Raw genomic sequence first — 18413 nt, 5'->3', positions numbered from 1 at the left:
AAAACTTGGAAAAAAATAATAATAATAATAACTAGACTCTTGTTGCTATAGCAACAAAAAGGTCTTCCGTTCCTCATTTATTAATCTGTACAAAAAGTCCATTTCTCTTGTAAACAGAAAGTGGATATAACATATACTGTAAAAGAATTCCAAAGAAAAAAAAAACAAAAAGACAAAATGTCAATTTTTGAGTACTTTCTGTGACGACCGGAAGTTACGCCGGATCATACAGAACATAGTAAACATATCTTCATACATTGTTTTGTCTTTCCTCGAAGTTTTGGTGTTCAAGTTTTAATTCAAGTTATAATATCTCTTTGAGAAAAGGTTTTTAGTCTCGGTACCGGAAACGAACAAACAGAAGTGATTTTAGAAATTAAAAGTAGATATTTTAGTACATTTACCTACGGTACGTTTCTGTTCATCAAATTAAGTAAAATATTAAAACAAATCTATAGTTAAAAAAAAACTTTTATTCCTTGAACGCTTCAAGTGAGAACCGGAAAAGACGTACGACCAAATGAAACCCGTTAAACACATATTCAATCAAATGTTAATTATACATATAAATTGTGTTTCTTGATCTCTCACAGTTTCTGAGATCTTGTGGGTACTTTGTTTTTTTTAAAAAGAAGGCTACCTGAGATATTTGAGATGTCTCACCGGAAGTAGAACTTTTTGTTGTTTATTTATAATGTGTATATGAACTTTTGCATTTTTATAGGTTAAATGTTACTTCCATGCTAATTAACCAAATATTTTTAAAAAATCAAAATTGGGTGTACTTCCTATGACGACCGGAAGTTACGCCGGATAAAACAAACTAATGTGAACCCATGTACATACATAGATCTATCATCCCACAATGTTTGGTTGTTCAAATTGTTACCGTTTTTAAGATCTCGTCGAAATAAGGTTTTTTGTTTCGGGACAGGAAACGGACAAACGGAAGTGCGCAGTGTAAATTGTATTAAATATTTCTTGTATACTTGCCTTTTGTACATAATTGTTAATCAAAAAAACTTAAAATATCAAAAGAAAACTGTTAAACTTATAAACAGCTTGATTTTTTTTAACTTTTCCTGTGTGGACCGGGAGTGACGGAAGACCAAATGAAACCGGTTAAACACATCTTCAATCAAATGTCTATCATTCATAAAAGTTTCATGATTTGATCATTTATAGTTTCTGAGATCTCGCGGGTACAAAATGTGTTTTAAAAAAGTTACCTGAGATAATTGAGATATCTCACCGGAAGCAGAATTTTTTTGTTGATATAACATCGCATAGATAACTTATGTATAGAATTATAGTTCTATATTTATTCTATGGAAAAGAAATTCAATGCGTAAAAAATATTGTTTTTGAAGTGCTTCCGGTGACGACCGGAAGTTACGACGAACAAAACAAAATAGTTTAAACACATCTACAACTATAGGTCTATCATCCCACAAAGTTTGGGTGTTCAAAACTTTAGCGTTTTTGAGATCTCGTGGTGACAAGCTTTTTCAACGCGGGACAGGAAACGGACGACCGGAAATGAATTTTGAAAAAATGAAAAAAACGCCTAGAGATATTATCATTCTCTTTCATTCCAGAAAATTTCAAAAAAAATCTATCCAGCCATATCCGAGAAATCTTGTGGACAAAAAAAAATAATAATAATAAAAAACCTTACAATCACTATAAGGTCTTCCGTTGGAAACGGAAGACCTTAATAAACATTACAATCACTATAAGGTCTTCCGTTGGAAACGGAAGACCTTAACTAGACTCTTGTTGCAAAAGCAACAAAAAGGTCTTCCATTTTGATATACATGCATCAATTTAAATGCAAGACATTGCTTCTCTCGCATAGAAAAAATTAGTGGATATGATTATTGTGAATGATATATCCAGACGTTACTTCCATGTTAAACAAAACAAGGATATCACATATTCATACATTTTTCTGGATTTCCGGAAGGTTTGGATGTTCAATTATCGGCTAGTTTTGAGATCTCGTTGAGAAATTATTTGTTTCTGGACCGGAAACGGAGAAACACAATGAGCAAAGAAAATAAAACCAAGAATTGTTAGTACATTTACCTACGGCATGTAACATTTCCTGAGGCTGAATGAAATATTTTAAAGAAAAAATCTATACTTATTAAAATCTCTATTCGTTTGAATGCTTCCAGTGAGAACCGGAAGTGAAAATGGAACCTGTTAAACACATTTTCAATTAAATGCCTATCATCCATATAGGTTTTGTGTCTTGATCATCTACAGTTTCCGAGATCTCGCAGGTATATAATTTGTACGAAAAAAGCTACACGAGATATTTAAAATGTTTACCAGAAGTAGAATTTTTTCGTTTATATAAGCATTTGGACACAATACATGTAGTTCGTTCGATTGTTGGTCTTGTCATGAAGATATGCACTTTAGCAACTCTGTTTAGAGTTTCTCTCTAAATATTTTGTATTGTTATACGTTCATGTTAAATACTGAAATCTGATTGGTTAAGACGCAGTTAATAATATTTTCTAATACCCTCAGCGTTAGCAACGCACTTAGCAACGGGTAACATAAAAACATGTTACATGCGCGAAAATTATGCGCGTACGGTTCGCTGTAGAATTCACGTTATTCCTATATAAAAGCAGTAAAGTTTTCTTAAAAATTAAGACATTCAGTATAACAAAATAAATAGTGCCTGTTTGGGAGGATAACAGTTGAAATTGACACCTATTTATATAATGTATGGAGTTAATTTCTGATGAAAACGCGTGGTCATGCAAGGACAATGATACCAGAAATAAAAGAAATTGTACTGATGTCATAACCATTTATTATGAATTTCTAAAGGTTTAAAAGACATAATACATGAATTATTCTTGTTAAAGGTGGAATCATTGTTATAACAAACACAAATAGATTTTTCAAATCTATATTTCAAATAATAAAACATTTCTGTTAAAAATGAAATAGTTGTTATAACAAAGGCAGATGTTAGATTCTCCAAATCTATTAGTTTGCCTATTAAAAATACTGCATGAATAGTTGTTATAACAAAGTCGGAGAATAGATTGCAAATCTATGTGCAGAATTTAAGAAAAAAGTGGAAAATGTTTTTCACATTTATAAAACATAATCTCAGCTATAAGAAAATCATTGAATGAAAAAAATTTCAATTGTTTAAATAAGTTTTTCTTATATCCAAATTTAGGAGAGAGTTCTTAACAAACTTTAATTGCTTTTACCTAAGGATGCTTTGTGCTAGGTATGGTTAAAATTGGACCATGAGGTTTTGAGAATTAAGTACAGCTATTTGTAAGAACCAGGCAGAAACATAGATGACTGATTCATGATAGTTAATTTGTTTGTAAAAATTGGTACAAACACATTAAAAAACATCTATATGAATATTTTTTCTTAAATATAATTTGATTCTGTGCACTGGTTTAAAAAAAAATGAACTCAACAAACACCATAGTTGCTGATTCAGTCTACAGTCTCTATTGTATAGTGGTTACACATTTAAGGTTTGTTTCTAAAAATCCTACATTTTCCAGGTATATGGAAAACAAAACTGTGTTTAATTGATTATGCAGAATTTATATCAACTGAAAATTCCATGGGTTATTCAAACTATGAATAAATATTACGATTAGAAATTATGCAATTTCATCAAAATCTAGTTATCTCCCTTTGTCGCTCTTCAGTGTTGGAGTTGAAAAGGGTACAGTGATGCTCTTCCGTGTGTAGAAGGTCATGGAAGGTGAGGATTATACAGGAAAGAAAATGTAGTTTTATTTGAAATTAAGTAATATATTGAACAATGTAGTTAATATATTTCATATTAGGAAATATTAGAATCCATGGAAAGTAGTCTTGTATGCAGTTTTTCTTCATTTTTACCTGATAAAAGCAAGTGTACCACATCACCTTATTTCCCAAATGAAAACAGTTTAGTGTACGTGAAAAACTGTAGGAGAAACATTAAAAACCACCTCAAATCATGTAACATAGGAGATATAGCTTCTGAGGGACATTTGATATGTTACCGTGCTGGTGTTTTTTCGCTATTTGGGGACTATACCATCTGTCCATTTCATCGATACTCCCTTGGGATACGATGGAAGAAGAAGTCATCCTGCTCACACCCGAGTCACAGTACAACGGCAAAGGCAGAGGTTGGGAGGAGCATAACTTTGTCTATGTCTCGGCACCTTCATACATTATATGGATATATTGTCCCTATTGGCTCAGGTATATATATGTATCGTATTTGTGTAGTGGAAGTTGCATATATCATGTCAATGAATAGATTTTGCATACATGTTAAAAATGCAGACACATATCAATTTATATAATATTGAGAACAGGATAGATTTCAGAATTAACATATCACTATAGGCAGGGATCAACATACTGTAAAACGAGAAAATTTGGCGCATACGTATTTTAGCGCAAATGCAAGTGCCAGTACATTAGCGCAATTATATTTTAGCGCATCCATCTTTTCTTTAAAAAAGAATACAAAAAATTTTGTTGTTTGATAAACGATCACGCCCAACATCTGGTTCTGTGTTCACTCAACCACGTGAACACAACGACTTTGATTTCTATCTCGCATGGACGGTAAACTGTCGTTTAGAACAATACACTTACTTTTGTGTAAATTGTCAGTAGATAGATATGAAAACTTCATTTAATGGCGATGATGTGTAATTACGGGCCGCCGGAAGGCGGTCCGTTATTTGATACACATTTAAATATTGTTACTGCGTTTCTGCGGGATAGTTCTTTTTTAATAGAATTAATACTATGCTTATTTTTATGAATTAAACGTAAATTTGCATGTAGAAATATGTTTTATGCCTTTTAGAAAATATCACATATTTTTTGTTTTACTCGTAAATGAAAAGTAGGCCATACTTAGTAGATTGTCGTATTTGGCGCGTTTTTATCGAGACTATAATCTATTCGGAAAATTTCGGAGTTCTTCATTCTTTTCAAAACAATGCATCAGGATCGGTATGCGGGACATCCTAAAGACCTGAAATACGAAAGACCTGAATGTCATTAAATTTTATATAAATGATACATTTGAATTTCTATGTGCCGTGTCAAATAAAATGACTATATAATGCATTAAGTTTTCATTCAATGCAATGCAACAAAAAAAAAAATGGTTTGAAATACATAATCTCCAAGAGAAAAATGATAAGTTGAACTTTTTATTAGAGTAATGTAAAAATCAATGTGTTCTCCTTTACTTCATACTATGGCAATGATCATACAATTTCCGTTAAAAATGCTTACAGTAACAAAATCGATTCTTTATGATGATAGTAAAATGTTAAACTTCAAAACAAGTTGCTGAAAGTATATTAAAATTTACCATACAAATTAGTACAACCAACTCTTATTTTCTTCTTTGTGGTGTGTTTTTATGTAAACAACCAATGATTTATACAATTATATTTTTTGCGGCCCATTTGACGCTTGCGTCAATATGATTTCTTGTTTTTAATGGTAAACAAATTTGAGTTATCGGACTTTAAATTTAACGTGTCGACTTGGATAACACTAGAAGAGTCCCGAAACTAAAAGTGAAATCGAATCCTACATTTACCATGAGTTTCGATCACCATGAGAGAATCTTTTTTACAGTAATTTTACATTAAAAAACAGAAAAAAAATAGGTATCGTCTTGTTATCTTTATATCCACTAATCAGAGATAAAAAAAAAATATGATCAATCATGTATTGTCAGCGTTTACGATCGCCAACGCTTAATCACATTTTCACCTCGAGGCGCTAAATGGAAGTGGCATGGGGAGAAGCCCAATTTTCAAGGTGTTAATGAGAGATATTAAAAGCAATTAAAACTGAATTATTTCATCCATGTTTAGGCACTTATACCCGATAACCCATACCGTTTACCTGTGTAATTGTTTAAACAAACAGAACCGACAGCATCTGATATTTAAATGGACACTTCTATATAGCCTTAAAAATGGACTGACGTTATTGTTTTGCAACTTGAAGAAATTTAATACATATGGAAAATCGTTGGCGCACTATTAATTTTAGCGCTCAGAGGCAGTTGCGCCAAAGGCGCTAAAATTTGTAGTTCGCCATATTTTCTCGTTTTACAGTAAATAACAATCTCTGTTATTTATGTCTCTGACATAGGCACTAAAACCCATCTTAATCAATGTATAAAATTTTTGTTCTATAACATTTTATACAAGTAGTAGGTTATATGGAGATAAAAAAAAATGTTATATTGATTTAAATAGGGAGCACCTATAATTATGTGCGAAATGCCACAATTAATATATCCAGAGACATAAATAACATTTATTATGTTATTTATGTCTCTGAGATATCACTCTTGTATCTTCATTGAATGCCTTTTAAAAAATTCTATTAAATTAACTCACAATAAAGGAACATATTTTAGCTTCTATGTCTTTTATGCATAATTAAGGTCTTCCGTTTCCAACGGAAGACCTTATAGTGATTGTAATGTTTCTTTTTATTATTATTATTATTATTATTATTCTTATTTTTTTCCCCGATTTTCTCAGCGATGACTGGATATATTTCCTTGAAATTTTCAGGAATGATAGGAAATGATAAACGCTAGGGACGTTTTTTTCATTTTTTCAAAATCCATTTCCGGTCGTCCGTTTCCTGTCCCGCAACAAAAAACCTTGTCACCTCGAGATCTCAAAAATGGTAAAGACTTGAACAACCAAACTTTGTACGATAATAGACCTATGTATGCAGATGTGTTTAAACACTTTTGTTTTGTTCGTCGTAACTTCCGGTCGTCACCGGAAGCACTTCAAAAATAGTTATTTCACGCAAAAAATTCATTTTCCACAAATTAATTATATCAGTATTAATCTACACATAAGTTATCTATGCAATGTTAAATCAACAACAAATATCTACATCCGGTGAGATATCTCAATCATCTCAGGTAGCTTTTTTTAAAACACATTTTGTACCCGCGAGATCTCAGAAACTATTAGTGATCAAGACACGAAACTTTCATGGATGATAGACATATGATTGAAGATGTGTTTAACTGGTTTCATTTTGTTTTCCGTCACTTCCGGTCCACACAGGGAGAGTCGAAAAAAATCAAGCTGTTTATCAGTTTATCTGTTTTCCGTTGATAATTTTAGTTAGATAAATGAAAAATAATGTACAAAAGGCAAGTATACAAGAAATATTGAATACAATTTACATTGAGCACTTCCGTTTGTCCGTTTCCTGTCCCGAAACCAAAAACCTTATTTCGACGAAATCTCAAAAACGGAAACGACTTCAACAACCAAACTTTGTAGGATGATAGACCTATGTATGTACATGTTTTAACATTATTTTGTTTTATCCGGCGTAACTTCCGGTCGTCACAGGAAGTACACCAAATTTTGAATTTTTAGAAATATTTGGTTATTAAGCATTGAAGTAACATTTTAGCCATAGAAATACAAAAGGTCATCTACACATGGTAAAACAAAACCTCTACTTCTGGTGAGACATCTCAAATATCTCAGGTAGCCTTCTTTTATAAAAAACAAAGTAACCGCAAGATTTCAGAAACTGTGAGAGATTAAAGCGCGAAGCTTAAATGAATGATGGACGTTTGATTGAACATGTGTTTAACGGGTTTCATTTGGTCGTACGTCACTTCCGGTTTTACTCGAAACGTTCAAGCAATAGAACTTTTTTATTAAATTCTTAATTTTTCTTTTAAACATTTTACTCAATGTGATGAATAGTAACGTACCGTAGGTAAATGTACTAAAATATCTACTTTCCGTTTCATTAATCACTTCTGTTTGTTCGTTTCCGGTCCCGAGACAAAAACCTTTTTTCAACGAGATATTACAACTACCCGGAAACAAAAACTTGAACATCCAAACTTTGAGGAAAGACAAAATGTATATATTATATCCATTTCCTGTTTACAAGATAACTGGAGATTTGTGCAGATTAATACATGAGGAACGGAAGACCTTTTTGTTGCTATAGCAACAAGAGTCTAGTTTAAAATACATTTTTAGGCTTGTGCAGTAGATGTAGAAAAAATGTAACCCAGGAAATGAAATGGTGCGAGGTAAGAAATAATTTTTATGTTTTATTTTAAAACAAATAAAACAATGAATTGAATGCTATTAAATAACTTATACATGTATGATATACATGATTGATTATGGGAATAGATGAGCACACACACACACACATAAAAAACTTATTTCTATATGCTATTTTAAAGTACATAATACCTAGTATATATAACTCTAAAAATAATTTGGCTGCATTTTTAACAAAATGTATTTAAATTTGCTTAGAATAAAGGCAATGTATTTATCTGTTTGATCATGTCTATAATCAATATGATTATGATATTGACCTTATCGGAATCGCACGTCATACACAAATTAAACTAAAAACAATCGGGATCGGCATTTATAAGATAAAAAATTTATATCGCTGCATGGCCAAGTTAGAGTTCAAATGCATTTGTGTCTCGTTTTAGTGATTATTTTGGAGTAACAAACTATTTTGTCAAGCTAAATTTTAATATATGACATAATTTCAGTGCTGTAAAGATGCATCTTCTGCTCAAATTTGCAAAAATACCTCGGATGACACCCCTGAAGCAACCTTACAGGTAATGTTATCAATTTGTCTCTCACTAGTCTTCAAACAGTTTTATTTTATGCACTAATTTCATGTGCTTATAAAATATGAGGCTAATTGTAATAAAATCCTGAAGATAGTTGTGTGTACAACTTGTCAGAAACTTTCTAAAGTTTGTTTTAATGATGCATAAAAGTACAGTAAATCGATCAACTCTCAAATTTGGACAAAGTCAAATGATTTTGTTTTCAAATGATTTTGTTTTGTTTATACATTTCCATGTCACATGCACATTGTACATATGTTTTTTCTTTAACCTGTTATAAACCTTCTTTTTTTTTTAAATTTGAATATTTCTGAATTTATCTCTTTGAAAAGAGATGAATATTGCTTGGGTAATTTGAAAAAATATTATAAATTTTTGGAGAATTGATTGGGATGAAAAATTATTTACAGAAATACTGTAATGAGCAAAGAATTGGACCAAACAGTTTTTAAAAAATTGCATTTTAAAATAAAACCTGTATGAGTTTGATCTTTTACTTATAAACATATATACATTTTCAGCAGTCCAGGAACCTCCAAACAAGGACAGAGAATTATGCTGAACAGTGCCATTCAGAGACAGAGAATTCCGCTGAACAGTGCCATTCAGAGACTTTGTCACAGGTATTTGCTTTGATACTTGATTCCCTAAAAATTGTATCCTCCTAGCCGGCACCCAATAGGGATCAGTCTGTCTGTCCGTCCATCCATCTGTCTTTCTGGTATCACTTATCTGGGGCATATTTTCTCTTCCCTTGGCCCAATCTGGCAAATACTTCACAGACAAAGTGCCTTCTGGTAAAGGTTGACTTGTGTAGTGACCTTGAATCAAGTTTTTATATCAACCTTAAGGGACTAGCAGACCTTTATTTGTCAAAATCCTTGTCTTGACTTTGCTCTCTCTCTCTCTCTCTCTCTCTCTCTCTCTCTCTCTCTCTCTCTCTCTCTCTCTCTCTCTCTGACCCAATGAATCTCAGACTAGACCAGAAGACTGCCAGTAGGTATTGGCTGTGAGGTGAGCATGAATCAAGTTTATTCATTGCCCATAGAGTACTTGTTTAATTTGTGCAAATGATGAAAGTAGTGTTTATAAGGTTTTAATAACTTTTTTTTCAGGTATCAGCATTGTACGCTATGACTTCAGTGAACCTCAGGCAGGAAAAAGTTATTGCGATGCCAAAATTGCCCATATGCGATCCAAATTAAGGATGTTTGTTTCATCTGGAGAAAATGTAACAACACCATTTGACATGAAGAAGGCAATAATGGATGGAAGTGGTGTAGCAGGATGTCAATGTGCAGTTGTGGAAGTTGACAGGAAAAACCAGACAATGACTAGTCATTGCATCAAGGGAATCACCAACATTAATAATCTTGCCTTTGAAGGGGATGATATCATTGCCTGGCACAGATTTAGTATTGGTATTGGTATCAAGATAAAAAGAGAAGATGTCTTGAAAAGTGAGCAGCTTGACACAGGACTCATCATACTGTCTGACTTTGAAGAACCATCAAAAAACTATGGTGTGATCTCTCACATAAAAAACTGTTCAGTTACACCAACCAGTATTTTCCACTGTTCTGAATTAGGCTGTAATCAGCAGTTTTCCTCATACCAAATACTTCAAGAGCATATTCTTCTGGATAGACATGTTCAAGAGAAAACATCAACTTATGATGCTCTACGACATCATTGGTCCGAGTTGTGTAATTCCAATTTGTTCATTTCTAAACAGCTGGTGCAAATAGGCAGAGATCACCATACCCTTGTGAAGAATTCATCAGTAGAGAAGCTTCAACAAGGATGGGCACTGAAAAAAACAAGGAAATTTGCACGCTTCTCTTCCAAAGTGAAAGATTTTCTCCATAGAGTTTTTCAAGAGGGCGAAGAATCAGGTAGGAAAGCAATTCCTGTTGAAGTATCTCAACGTATGAAATCTCTGCGAAACAGCACTGGAGAGAAGTTTTTCAATCCCGATGAATGGCTGCAGCCTTCTCAGATTAACTCCTTTTTTTCAAGACTTTCTCTGAATGCAAAAGCCAAGGATATCAAGGATGAACCAGAAGAAGATGACCATCTGCGAGAAATACTGCAGTCAATATATGAGGAAGAAGAAAGAGACAGCATTAGAGATGCCATGACCTTAGAGCTTGACAGTCCAATATGATTGTTTAAACTTGTAAATGTAGAAATATTGGTGCTGTCTTTCAATGATTGTTGGTTTGTTTAGATAATGTCTGTATGTACATCTAACATGCATGGAATCATAAATGATATGTGGCAAAACCTAGGTGTATTTTTATATGTATTCTTTCAGCTTCTGTGGTTGTCATGGCAATAACAGTTGTGATAATGCATAGATATCTAAAAAGTAGATTTCAAAAGAAAGGAAATATACATGTGGGTTATTTTTTTGTATTAATTTTTATCAATTTTAAAGAATTGAAATGAAAAAAAGCTAAACTTTAATTTGCTCACAGTCATAATTACTAGCTAATAGACTCTTTGTGATTTTGAAATATTCCTTGTTGAAACATATTAGCACAGGACTTTACTTTGATTTATATATAGATATACACGTGAAAAGTCATTTCTGCTTCAACTCTTTCTGTAGTCATTATGCTGCCATGGTAACAGAAATTTACAATTTATCTAAATTTTGAATTCTGAGGATTGGCATTGTCAATTCTGTATATTTGAAATTAATGAATGTTTCGTTTAATATCTCAGTTTGATCTTTTAAATATTTGACGAAATTTTATTTTACTCAAATACAGATTGTGATGATATTTTTTGTTGCTAAGGTAAAAGAGTAATACTAAGATTCCAAATGCTTTAATTCAAGTTTAAGATATGTATTTTCCTTGCTACATGTATATGCTCAAAATTTTTTAAACTTGTGCGGCTAACTGAAATATGCTCCCAAAATGTAAAAATTTAAGTTGTATTTTTTAAGGCAATTTTTTGGATATTTCGTTGCCATAGTAACAGTTTGATAGTTAATAAGTCACCAGTTTTATCTGTATTTTGTCATTTTTAGGATGTGTACTTTCTATCTTATATGCTCTATTTCTTTTTAAACTTGTATTTATTATTAGCAGTATGTCCACAAAATGTAACAATTTTTGGTTTTTTGATGAAAACGATATTTTGGGAAATTTTATTGACATGGTTACCAAATGCTTTTTAAAAACCCATCGGTTTTATCTAAAGTTTTAAATGTTCAAGGTGTGTACTTTCTATTTTAGGTATTAAGATTTCTTTGACAAGTGTTATTTTTCCACAACATCTTTCCAAAATATGATGATAGGTAGTGTATATGTAAAATTTGAATTTTCATGTAGTTTCATCGCCATGGTAACACATTATGTATTTAAAAACCCATGAATTTTATCTTAAAAGTGTTTTGTAAGGGATGTGTACTTTTTATCCTCTGTGCTCAAAATTTTGGCACATGTGGCATTTTTACGTATTATGCCCTTGAAAATGTTTGATTCTGAGGAAAAACCTTAATGACGATTTCTTAAAAAACAACATGTTTTTAACTTATTTTTACCATTTGTTGGAAAGGTAGAATAATATTGTTATTATGATTAACAGTGAATATATTGGGCCATATTTACAGAAACAAAAATAAAATTTGTATAGTTTTGTTTAATTTTTTTTTAATTGCCGAAAGTAAGAGATTAATTCAAAATAGTATGTGTTTGGTGTTTGCTGTTCAGGTACATTTACATGGTGCCACGTTACCATGGCAACAAAGGTTGAACAAAAAAGTCATCATCTCCAATGATGTTCTGGTGGTCCATAAAACTTCATATTAAAATTTCATAGAAATCTGAGTTGGTCATGAATCACCCCCTGCCTGGTTCTTACAAATAGCTGTACTTAAGAGGTCAAAAAGTTTACAGACAGACAGAAAGACTGACGCCAGACAGAAAGTTATCAGGAATTCAAGCTCATGTCAGATTTTAGCTCAGATGAGCTAAGAAACCTACTGGGAAGTACCCGGATGATAAAGTTAGAAAATTTGTTTGGCGACATTTTAAGAAGTTGAATTAGATAAACAATGTAAATATTTTCCATTAATATAAATTTTAGTAAGAAATTTGTTTTTTTTCTATTCAATATCTCCTGTGTATATAAGAAGAGATAAAGAAATCTTGTACTAAGTATTTTTTATCCAATGAAATCACAATTTACTCAAAGGTATATTATTATATATTTTTTTATCAAAATCATGAAAAAGCGAGCTGAAAATATTTATACTATAATTAATCAGCAGTGAGTACTTTTATAAAGATTCCTAAGACTTACACTTCAGCAATTGTCAGACCCTTTGCTTTGCCCGCAATGGAGATCGTTTCTTTGAATATTTTTCCAGGGAAAATTGTTTCCAATAGGGAATTGTCTACTTTTAAGGTTTTGCCATCCACGATGATGTAATTTGATTCTCTGAAAGAAAGAAAAGTTGAAATAAATCTTAAAAATTATTGTATTGCAGTTGTTATTTGGAAAGAGCTTGATATTTGAATAATTAACGTACGTTATATTAATATTTGGTGTAATTTAATATTTTCACATGCAAGCAATCCAGTATAGTCAAAACTGTTTTAATGGGATCAATACCTCAGCAAATCAAATTCCAGTGTAGCATTAAACTTTATGTGAATTTCCCTAATTCAAGTAACTATCGGTAAAATAATTGAATCATAAAGGTCTGTGACATATAAATAAATAAAGATATTTTATTAAAATAATTTAATTGATTGCGACCTGTAATTTACTCCATAGCCGAGGGGATAAAGTGTACGTCAGACTTATGATCTGTACATCCTGAATTTGAATCCCACAAGGGCTTTTGTTGTAACTTAATGAAAAAATTATTTGAGATATTCATTTTTTATCCCCAAACTGCAAATTTTTCGCTTATTTGGCACATGTACAGTTTATTTATCATTATATATCTCATTATCAAATAATGTCCTGTAGATTTGAGTGACTTTTACAAGGTGTGTTATTCCACCTTAACTCTAAAGATACACTACCTGTGAATGCATCCACTCGAGTTTCAGCTTTCCTGGCTAAATAGTTTGTGAGAAGACGATATTTAAAGATTTAATTTATATATTCTTATGTTAAAAATCTACTGTCCATTGTAGCCCACCCGACACCTCAAAGGTCATGATTTTCACAATTTTGAATGTACACTACCTTTGGATACTTCCACACATCACTAAGTTTCAGCTCTCCTGGCCAAATGGTTTATGAAGAGAAGATTTTTAAAGATTTACTCTATATATTTATATGTTAAAAATTGACCTGCCATGGCCCCACCCTACACCGCGAGGGTCATGATTTTCACAACTTTGAATCTACATTACCTGAGGATGCTTCCACATAAGTTTCAGCTTTTATGGCCATATGGTTTTTGAGAAGAAGATTTTTAAAGATTTACTGTATATGTTCCTATGTAAAAAGTTGACCCCCGCCCCCCATTTGGCCCCACCCTTCCCCCGGGGGATCATGATTTTCACAACTTTGAATTTACATTACTTGAGGATGCTTCCACACATGTTTCAGCTTTCCTGGTCAAATGGTTGTTGAGAAGAAGATTTTTTAAAATTTCTCAAAAATTTTCATTAATTCCTAATTATGTCCCCTTGTAAGAGGACTTGTTCCTTAATTTTCACAACTTTGAATCCCGTTAGGCTAAGGATGCTTTGTGCCAAGTTTGGTTGTGGTTCTTGAGAAGATGTTGAAAATGCGAAAAGTTTACAGACAGACAGACGGATGACAGACAAAATGTGATCAGAATAGCTCACTTTAGCTTTCAGATTAGGTGAGCTAACAAGATATTTCACTTAAAAAAGAAAAATAATTGAAAATGTGAAATTTAGAATTTTACTATAGATACGTGTTATGTAATACAATTTCTCTATCTGATGATGTATTTTTTGGTTGTGTAAGAAAAAACTGGAGGTACTGTGAGCAAGCTCACAATTGATATCCCCCGCTAAGAAAAAATCATAACTCGTGTATTTTTTCTATTTTAGAAAATATCGGATAAATCTATTTCACTGTTCATTTTTTACAACTGTTAATATGAATACACAAACCAATTTCTATTCTTTAAATTGTATTTATTTCAAGTTAACTGTTAATGCATAAGGACATTTGTATTCTTATGTTAACAAACATGACTTGAATCAACAGAAATTCACATGTCAAGCAACCATTTTATATACACATTTTGTATTATTGGTATACTGAACCCGATTTTTTTTCGAATTTTTTTTTTTGCATGAAATATTTCCCCTTCTAAATTTTTCCATTAATACAAGACATGACACAGACAGGAATTAAGCATTTTTTAAACAATGACCTTATCCTTTCTCAATTGGTCATTGTCACACCTTCGGGTTATAAGCAATCTTTATGTGAATTAAGAACTTCCAATATTTGTCCATAAGAAAGATATGGACTGGATATAAATTTTGCACTTTTCTGTCAGTGACTTTTTCCTACCCAAATTACCTTGGGTCAAGGTCATGACACAGCCTTAGGTCATAAGCAATCTTTGTGTGAAGTAAGAACATTCTATTTTCTCCAAAAAAAAAGGATATGGACAGGACACAAATTTTGCACAGACAGACGGAGGGACGGACAAGGTGATTCCTATATACCCCACAAAACTTCGTTTGCGGGGGGCATAAAAAAGCAGGTTGACTATAACCCTTCCCCTAAAAGATTTCTTCATGTGAAGAATGAGCCAAATAGGGCTAGGTAGAGAGTATATATGCTGTGAAAAAAAGATTTAAAATAATGAGATATGATGTTGATTCCTGACATACAAACTTCATTCAAGGTCACTGCAAACATTTTATGCAAAGGTACTCTGTCAGATTGGGCCAAGGGGAGAGAACATATCCTCAGAAGAAGGACAGATAGATGACCAAAGTGATTATTATAAGGGGCACGCAGAGCGGGACTTAAAAATTAGTAAAGTGCATGTATATTTATATTATTATTTGAACTTACTCAAGGATTTCCAACCCTTCTATTTCACCTTGAAATAGTGTCTCTTCATCTGTTTCCTGCATTACAATAAAAACATACAAAATCAGATGTTTGCTGAATCATATTGTGTGTTAATATACAAAATGAACAAATATATGGTTCTAGATCATAATAAGCATTGTATCATCTTTTAAAATGTGTGAACTGCCAATTCCAATGCTTGAGCGGGATATTATCATGTGTTTTTAAAAGTAAATGCATTATTTACCTTAAGTTTTGTCAGGTTTGTGGAGTTAAGACTCATAGTCCCTTTCCAGACAGCAACTTGTACACATGTGGCAGTGATAATTGAGTCTATGGGTGGGACTACCAAGTCTGCAGTTTCCCCCCATAACTTGCATATTATAATGTCTTGGCCGTCAAGGGACTCGAGGGTCAATTCTTTTCTCCTGCTGTTAGAGCTCTCTATCAAATCTGAAGACTGGATAAAATATAAAACAGAAAGGTTAAAATGAAATAAGAGGCTCAGTGGCTACATTATTTACTGAGCAATTCACAACAGGCAACACATTTAATCCTTATTACAGTGGATGACAAACACACATTTTAGACACTTGCCCTTGGGCAAGTGGTCAGGCAAAATTTACTTGCCCTACCTCAATATCTACTAGCCCTACCAAATTCTGTATTGTGATTAAAGATAAACGATAAATATACTGCCCACGGGCAAGTCCGTATTGAATTTTTACTTGCCCGATCGGAAATATCACTTGCCCTGGGAGTCAGGCAATTGGATTTGTCAGCGCCCTGCTTAAAGATGTATCTTATACATTGGAAGATCGAACTCATTGTGGGATACCACTATTTTTGTGTTGCAAATTCATTAAGAATCTTTACTGCATTATGCACAATATTACAATTAAATAGTTTGTGAAAGACTTTCAGAAAATTATTCCCCGAAATATTTTAACTAGGGCTACAAAACAAACCCAACATCCCATACTTGGTTTTTATTGTTTATAATATGGGGATTTTATGAATTTTTTTTTATCTACAATGCAATTATATTGTAGAATTGGATGTTATACATTTGGTTTATTATACTATATATAGTTATGGATTGTTTCCTAAATCTCCTTTAACAAAGTTTTCAATTTTACCAGGAAGGATTTTTTGCTTCAAGAGTGGTACACTGCAGATAAATGTCATAGCAGTTATGAATCAAAATTACTTTCATTTTTTTAAGTTTAACTGACATTTTAAAAAAATAATAACTGATTGTTTTTTATTATTTAGATAAGATTTATAGTTAGGGACTTAGATTTTCGAATTCTAGGAGAAAAATGAGAGGCAGGGATGGGATTGGACTGGGTGGTGGGTCTCCGTTTCTCAATCTGCATAACTCTCTGTTTTTATCTTTGTTTAACCCACCACCGTTTTTCTCTGAGGATAATGGGAGACAGGAAGAAGGGGTGTACATGATCCAGTTTATTCTGTTGATATGGGTTCATCATGCAATGTAAAATCAGATTATTTCATCCATCAATCGATCTCTTTCTCTTTAAGTTACTTCAGGTCTTGCTGCTTTAAAATAGACAAACTATGAATTCCAGGGACAAATGATATCTAGTGTTCTTCACACCAACCACATACATGTTTTGAAAACCTCAAGTTGCTTCGAGTGGTTTTAAAACAATGTAATGGCAATTTTATAAAATTTCTATGTTAGGCCATGTTAATGCTTCATAGTGACAAAGGTTATTATGGTAGTAAGCTTCCTGGTGTACCTAATCATGAATTTAGTTTCTCTTAATGATGTGTAGGAGCAGAGAATTTTTTTTTAGATATTGTATGCATTAACACAATATAACAATTTTGGTTCCACTTTAAAGTCAGAATGCCAATTAACCCCTTTGGACATGAAATTTATAATTTTGGTAGAGGGCTTCTTCATCTACATAATCTTTCTTACAAATTTGTGGAAGTAGTGGTAGTAGAGGAGTTTTTAAATATTATACATCTATAAGACTATTTGACAAGTTAAGACTTATTTGTCCTCAAGTCAAAACCCATACCCTGAGGAACATGGAATGTACAATTTTGGTAGAGGGCTTGTTGGTGTACATAGTTATAATTTGGGCTTTTTCTTAAGATGTGCACAGTGGTAGTGAAGAAGATTTTGGAAAATGGTTAAGTTTTTAAGTTACCTACAACCAGGGTTTTTTTTTCAATCAGGCAACACACTGGATTATAGTAATATTCAATAATTTAAAAAGAAATTAATATTGATTCATAATCAATATGACTTACTTTTCTTAATATACCCTTCACGGAGATGATTGTTTTTGGTGGGATAAGGTACGTGTCCTCAACCATGTGTACTGGTGGATTCAGTATGATATCAACTTTGTGTTTGTCCACTTCGAACTTTGCACACTGGAAGACCTGTTAAAATGCATAGTAACTGTGTTATGCTTATAAAAGGTATAAACTACAAATATGGAATTAAAATATGAAGTATAATTAAAATGATTTTTTTAAAACTTGTACTTTGAAGTGCTTTTGCAGTTATGTGAAGTATACATATGTGCGGTGAAATGTATCATAAAGCTGTTTGGGCTTTATTCGAATTGACCATGCCTCGACCGAAATTGTGACCTCATAATACTCAAAGAATAATTCCTTATTCCTT

At 32.3% G+C, this 18413-nt stretch overlaps 3 protein-coding genes across 4 annotated transcripts; 2 read left to right on the top strand and 1 right to left on the bottom strand.

Annotated features, from left to right (window-relative positions):
• The first annotated feature begins 3783 nt into the window (after positions 1-3783).
• Positions 3784-9748, top strand: LOC128172865 (uncharacterized). Of its 2 annotated transcripts, none has more exons than XM_052838575.1 (4): positions 3784-4254; positions 8076-8128; positions 8615-8686; positions 9226-9748. In XM_052838575.1, the coding sequence occupies exons 1-4, from the start codon at positions 3864-3866 to the stop codon at positions 9367-9369; spliced, it is 660 nt and encodes a 219-aa protein (XP_052694535.1). In that variant the 5' UTR covers positions 3784-3863; the 3' UTR covers positions 9370-9748. The 2 variants fall into 2 exon arrangements, with proteins under 2 accessions (XP_052694535.1, XP_052694534.1); XM_052838574.1 differs by having other exon boundaries at positions 9223-9748.
• On the top strand, positions 9667-12359 carry LOC128174618 (uncharacterized). Its single transcript, XM_052840129.1, has 2 exons — positions 9667-9701; positions 9785-12359. The coding sequence occupies exons 1-2, from the start codon at positions 9667-9669 to the stop codon at positions 10866-10868; spliced, it is 1119 nt and encodes a 372-aa protein (XP_052696089.1). The 3' UTR covers positions 10869-12359.
• A 606-nt stretch (positions 12360-12965) lies between these two features.
• LOC128173414 (uncharacterized) lies at positions 12966-18392 on the bottom strand. Its single transcript, XM_052839087.1, has 4 exons — positions 18032-18392; positions 15990-16202; positions 15743-15798; positions 12966-13156 (listed from the first exon to the last, which is right to left on the bottom strand). The coding sequence occupies exons 1-4, from the start codon at positions 18095-18097 to the stop codon at positions 13015-13017; spliced, it is 477 nt and encodes a 158-aa protein (XP_052695047.1). The 5' UTR covers positions 18098-18392; the 3' UTR covers positions 12966-13014.
• Positions 18393-18413: the final 21 nt, after the last annotated feature.

This window comes from Crassostrea angulata, chromosome 2, assembly GCF_025612915.1.
Source record: "Crassostrea angulata isolate pt1a10 chromosome 2, ASM2561291v2, whole genome shotgun sequence".
NCBI classification, from domain to species: domain Eukaryota; kingdom Metazoa; phylum Mollusca; class Bivalvia; order Ostreida; family Ostreidae; genus Magallana; species Magallana angulata.
This window is presented reverse-complemented; position numbering and strand designations above follow the sequence as displayed.

Excerpts from the sequence above, each read along its gene's own strand:
- LOC128172865 (XM_052838574.1), top strand. The coding sequence starts at position 3,864 with ATGGAAAGTAGTCTTGTATGCAGTTTTTCTTCATTTTTACCTGATAAA. Across the intron at positions 4,255-8,075 it reads TATTGTCCCTATTGGCTCAG|GCTTGTGCAGTAGATGTAGA; the intron begins GTATATATATGT and ends ATACATTTTTAG. Across the intron at positions 8,687-9,222 it reads CCCCTGAAGCAACCTTACAG|CAGTCCAGGAACCTCCAAAC; the intron begins GTAATGTTATCA and ends ATACATTTTCAG.
- LOC128174618 (XM_052840129.1), top strand. The coding sequence starts at position 9,667 with ATGAATCTCAGACTAGACCAGAAGACTGCCAGTAG. Across the intron at positions 9,702-9,784 it reads GACCAGAAGACTGCCAGTAG|TGTTTATAAGGTTTTAATAA; the intron begins GTATTGGCTGTG and ends TGATGAAAGTAG.
- LOC128173414 (XM_052839087.1), bottom strand. The coding sequence starts at position 18,097 with ATGGTTGAGGACACGTACCTTATCCCACCAAAAACAATCATCTCCGTG. Across the intron at positions 16,203-18,031 it reads TGAAGGGTATATTAAGAAAA|TCTTCAGATTTGATAGAGAG; the intron begins GTAAGTCATATT and ends TATTTTATCCAG. Across the intron at positions 15,799-15,989 it reads CAAACCTGACAAAACTTAAG|GAAACAGATGAAGAGACACT; the intron begins GTAAATAATGCA and ends ATTGTAATGCAG.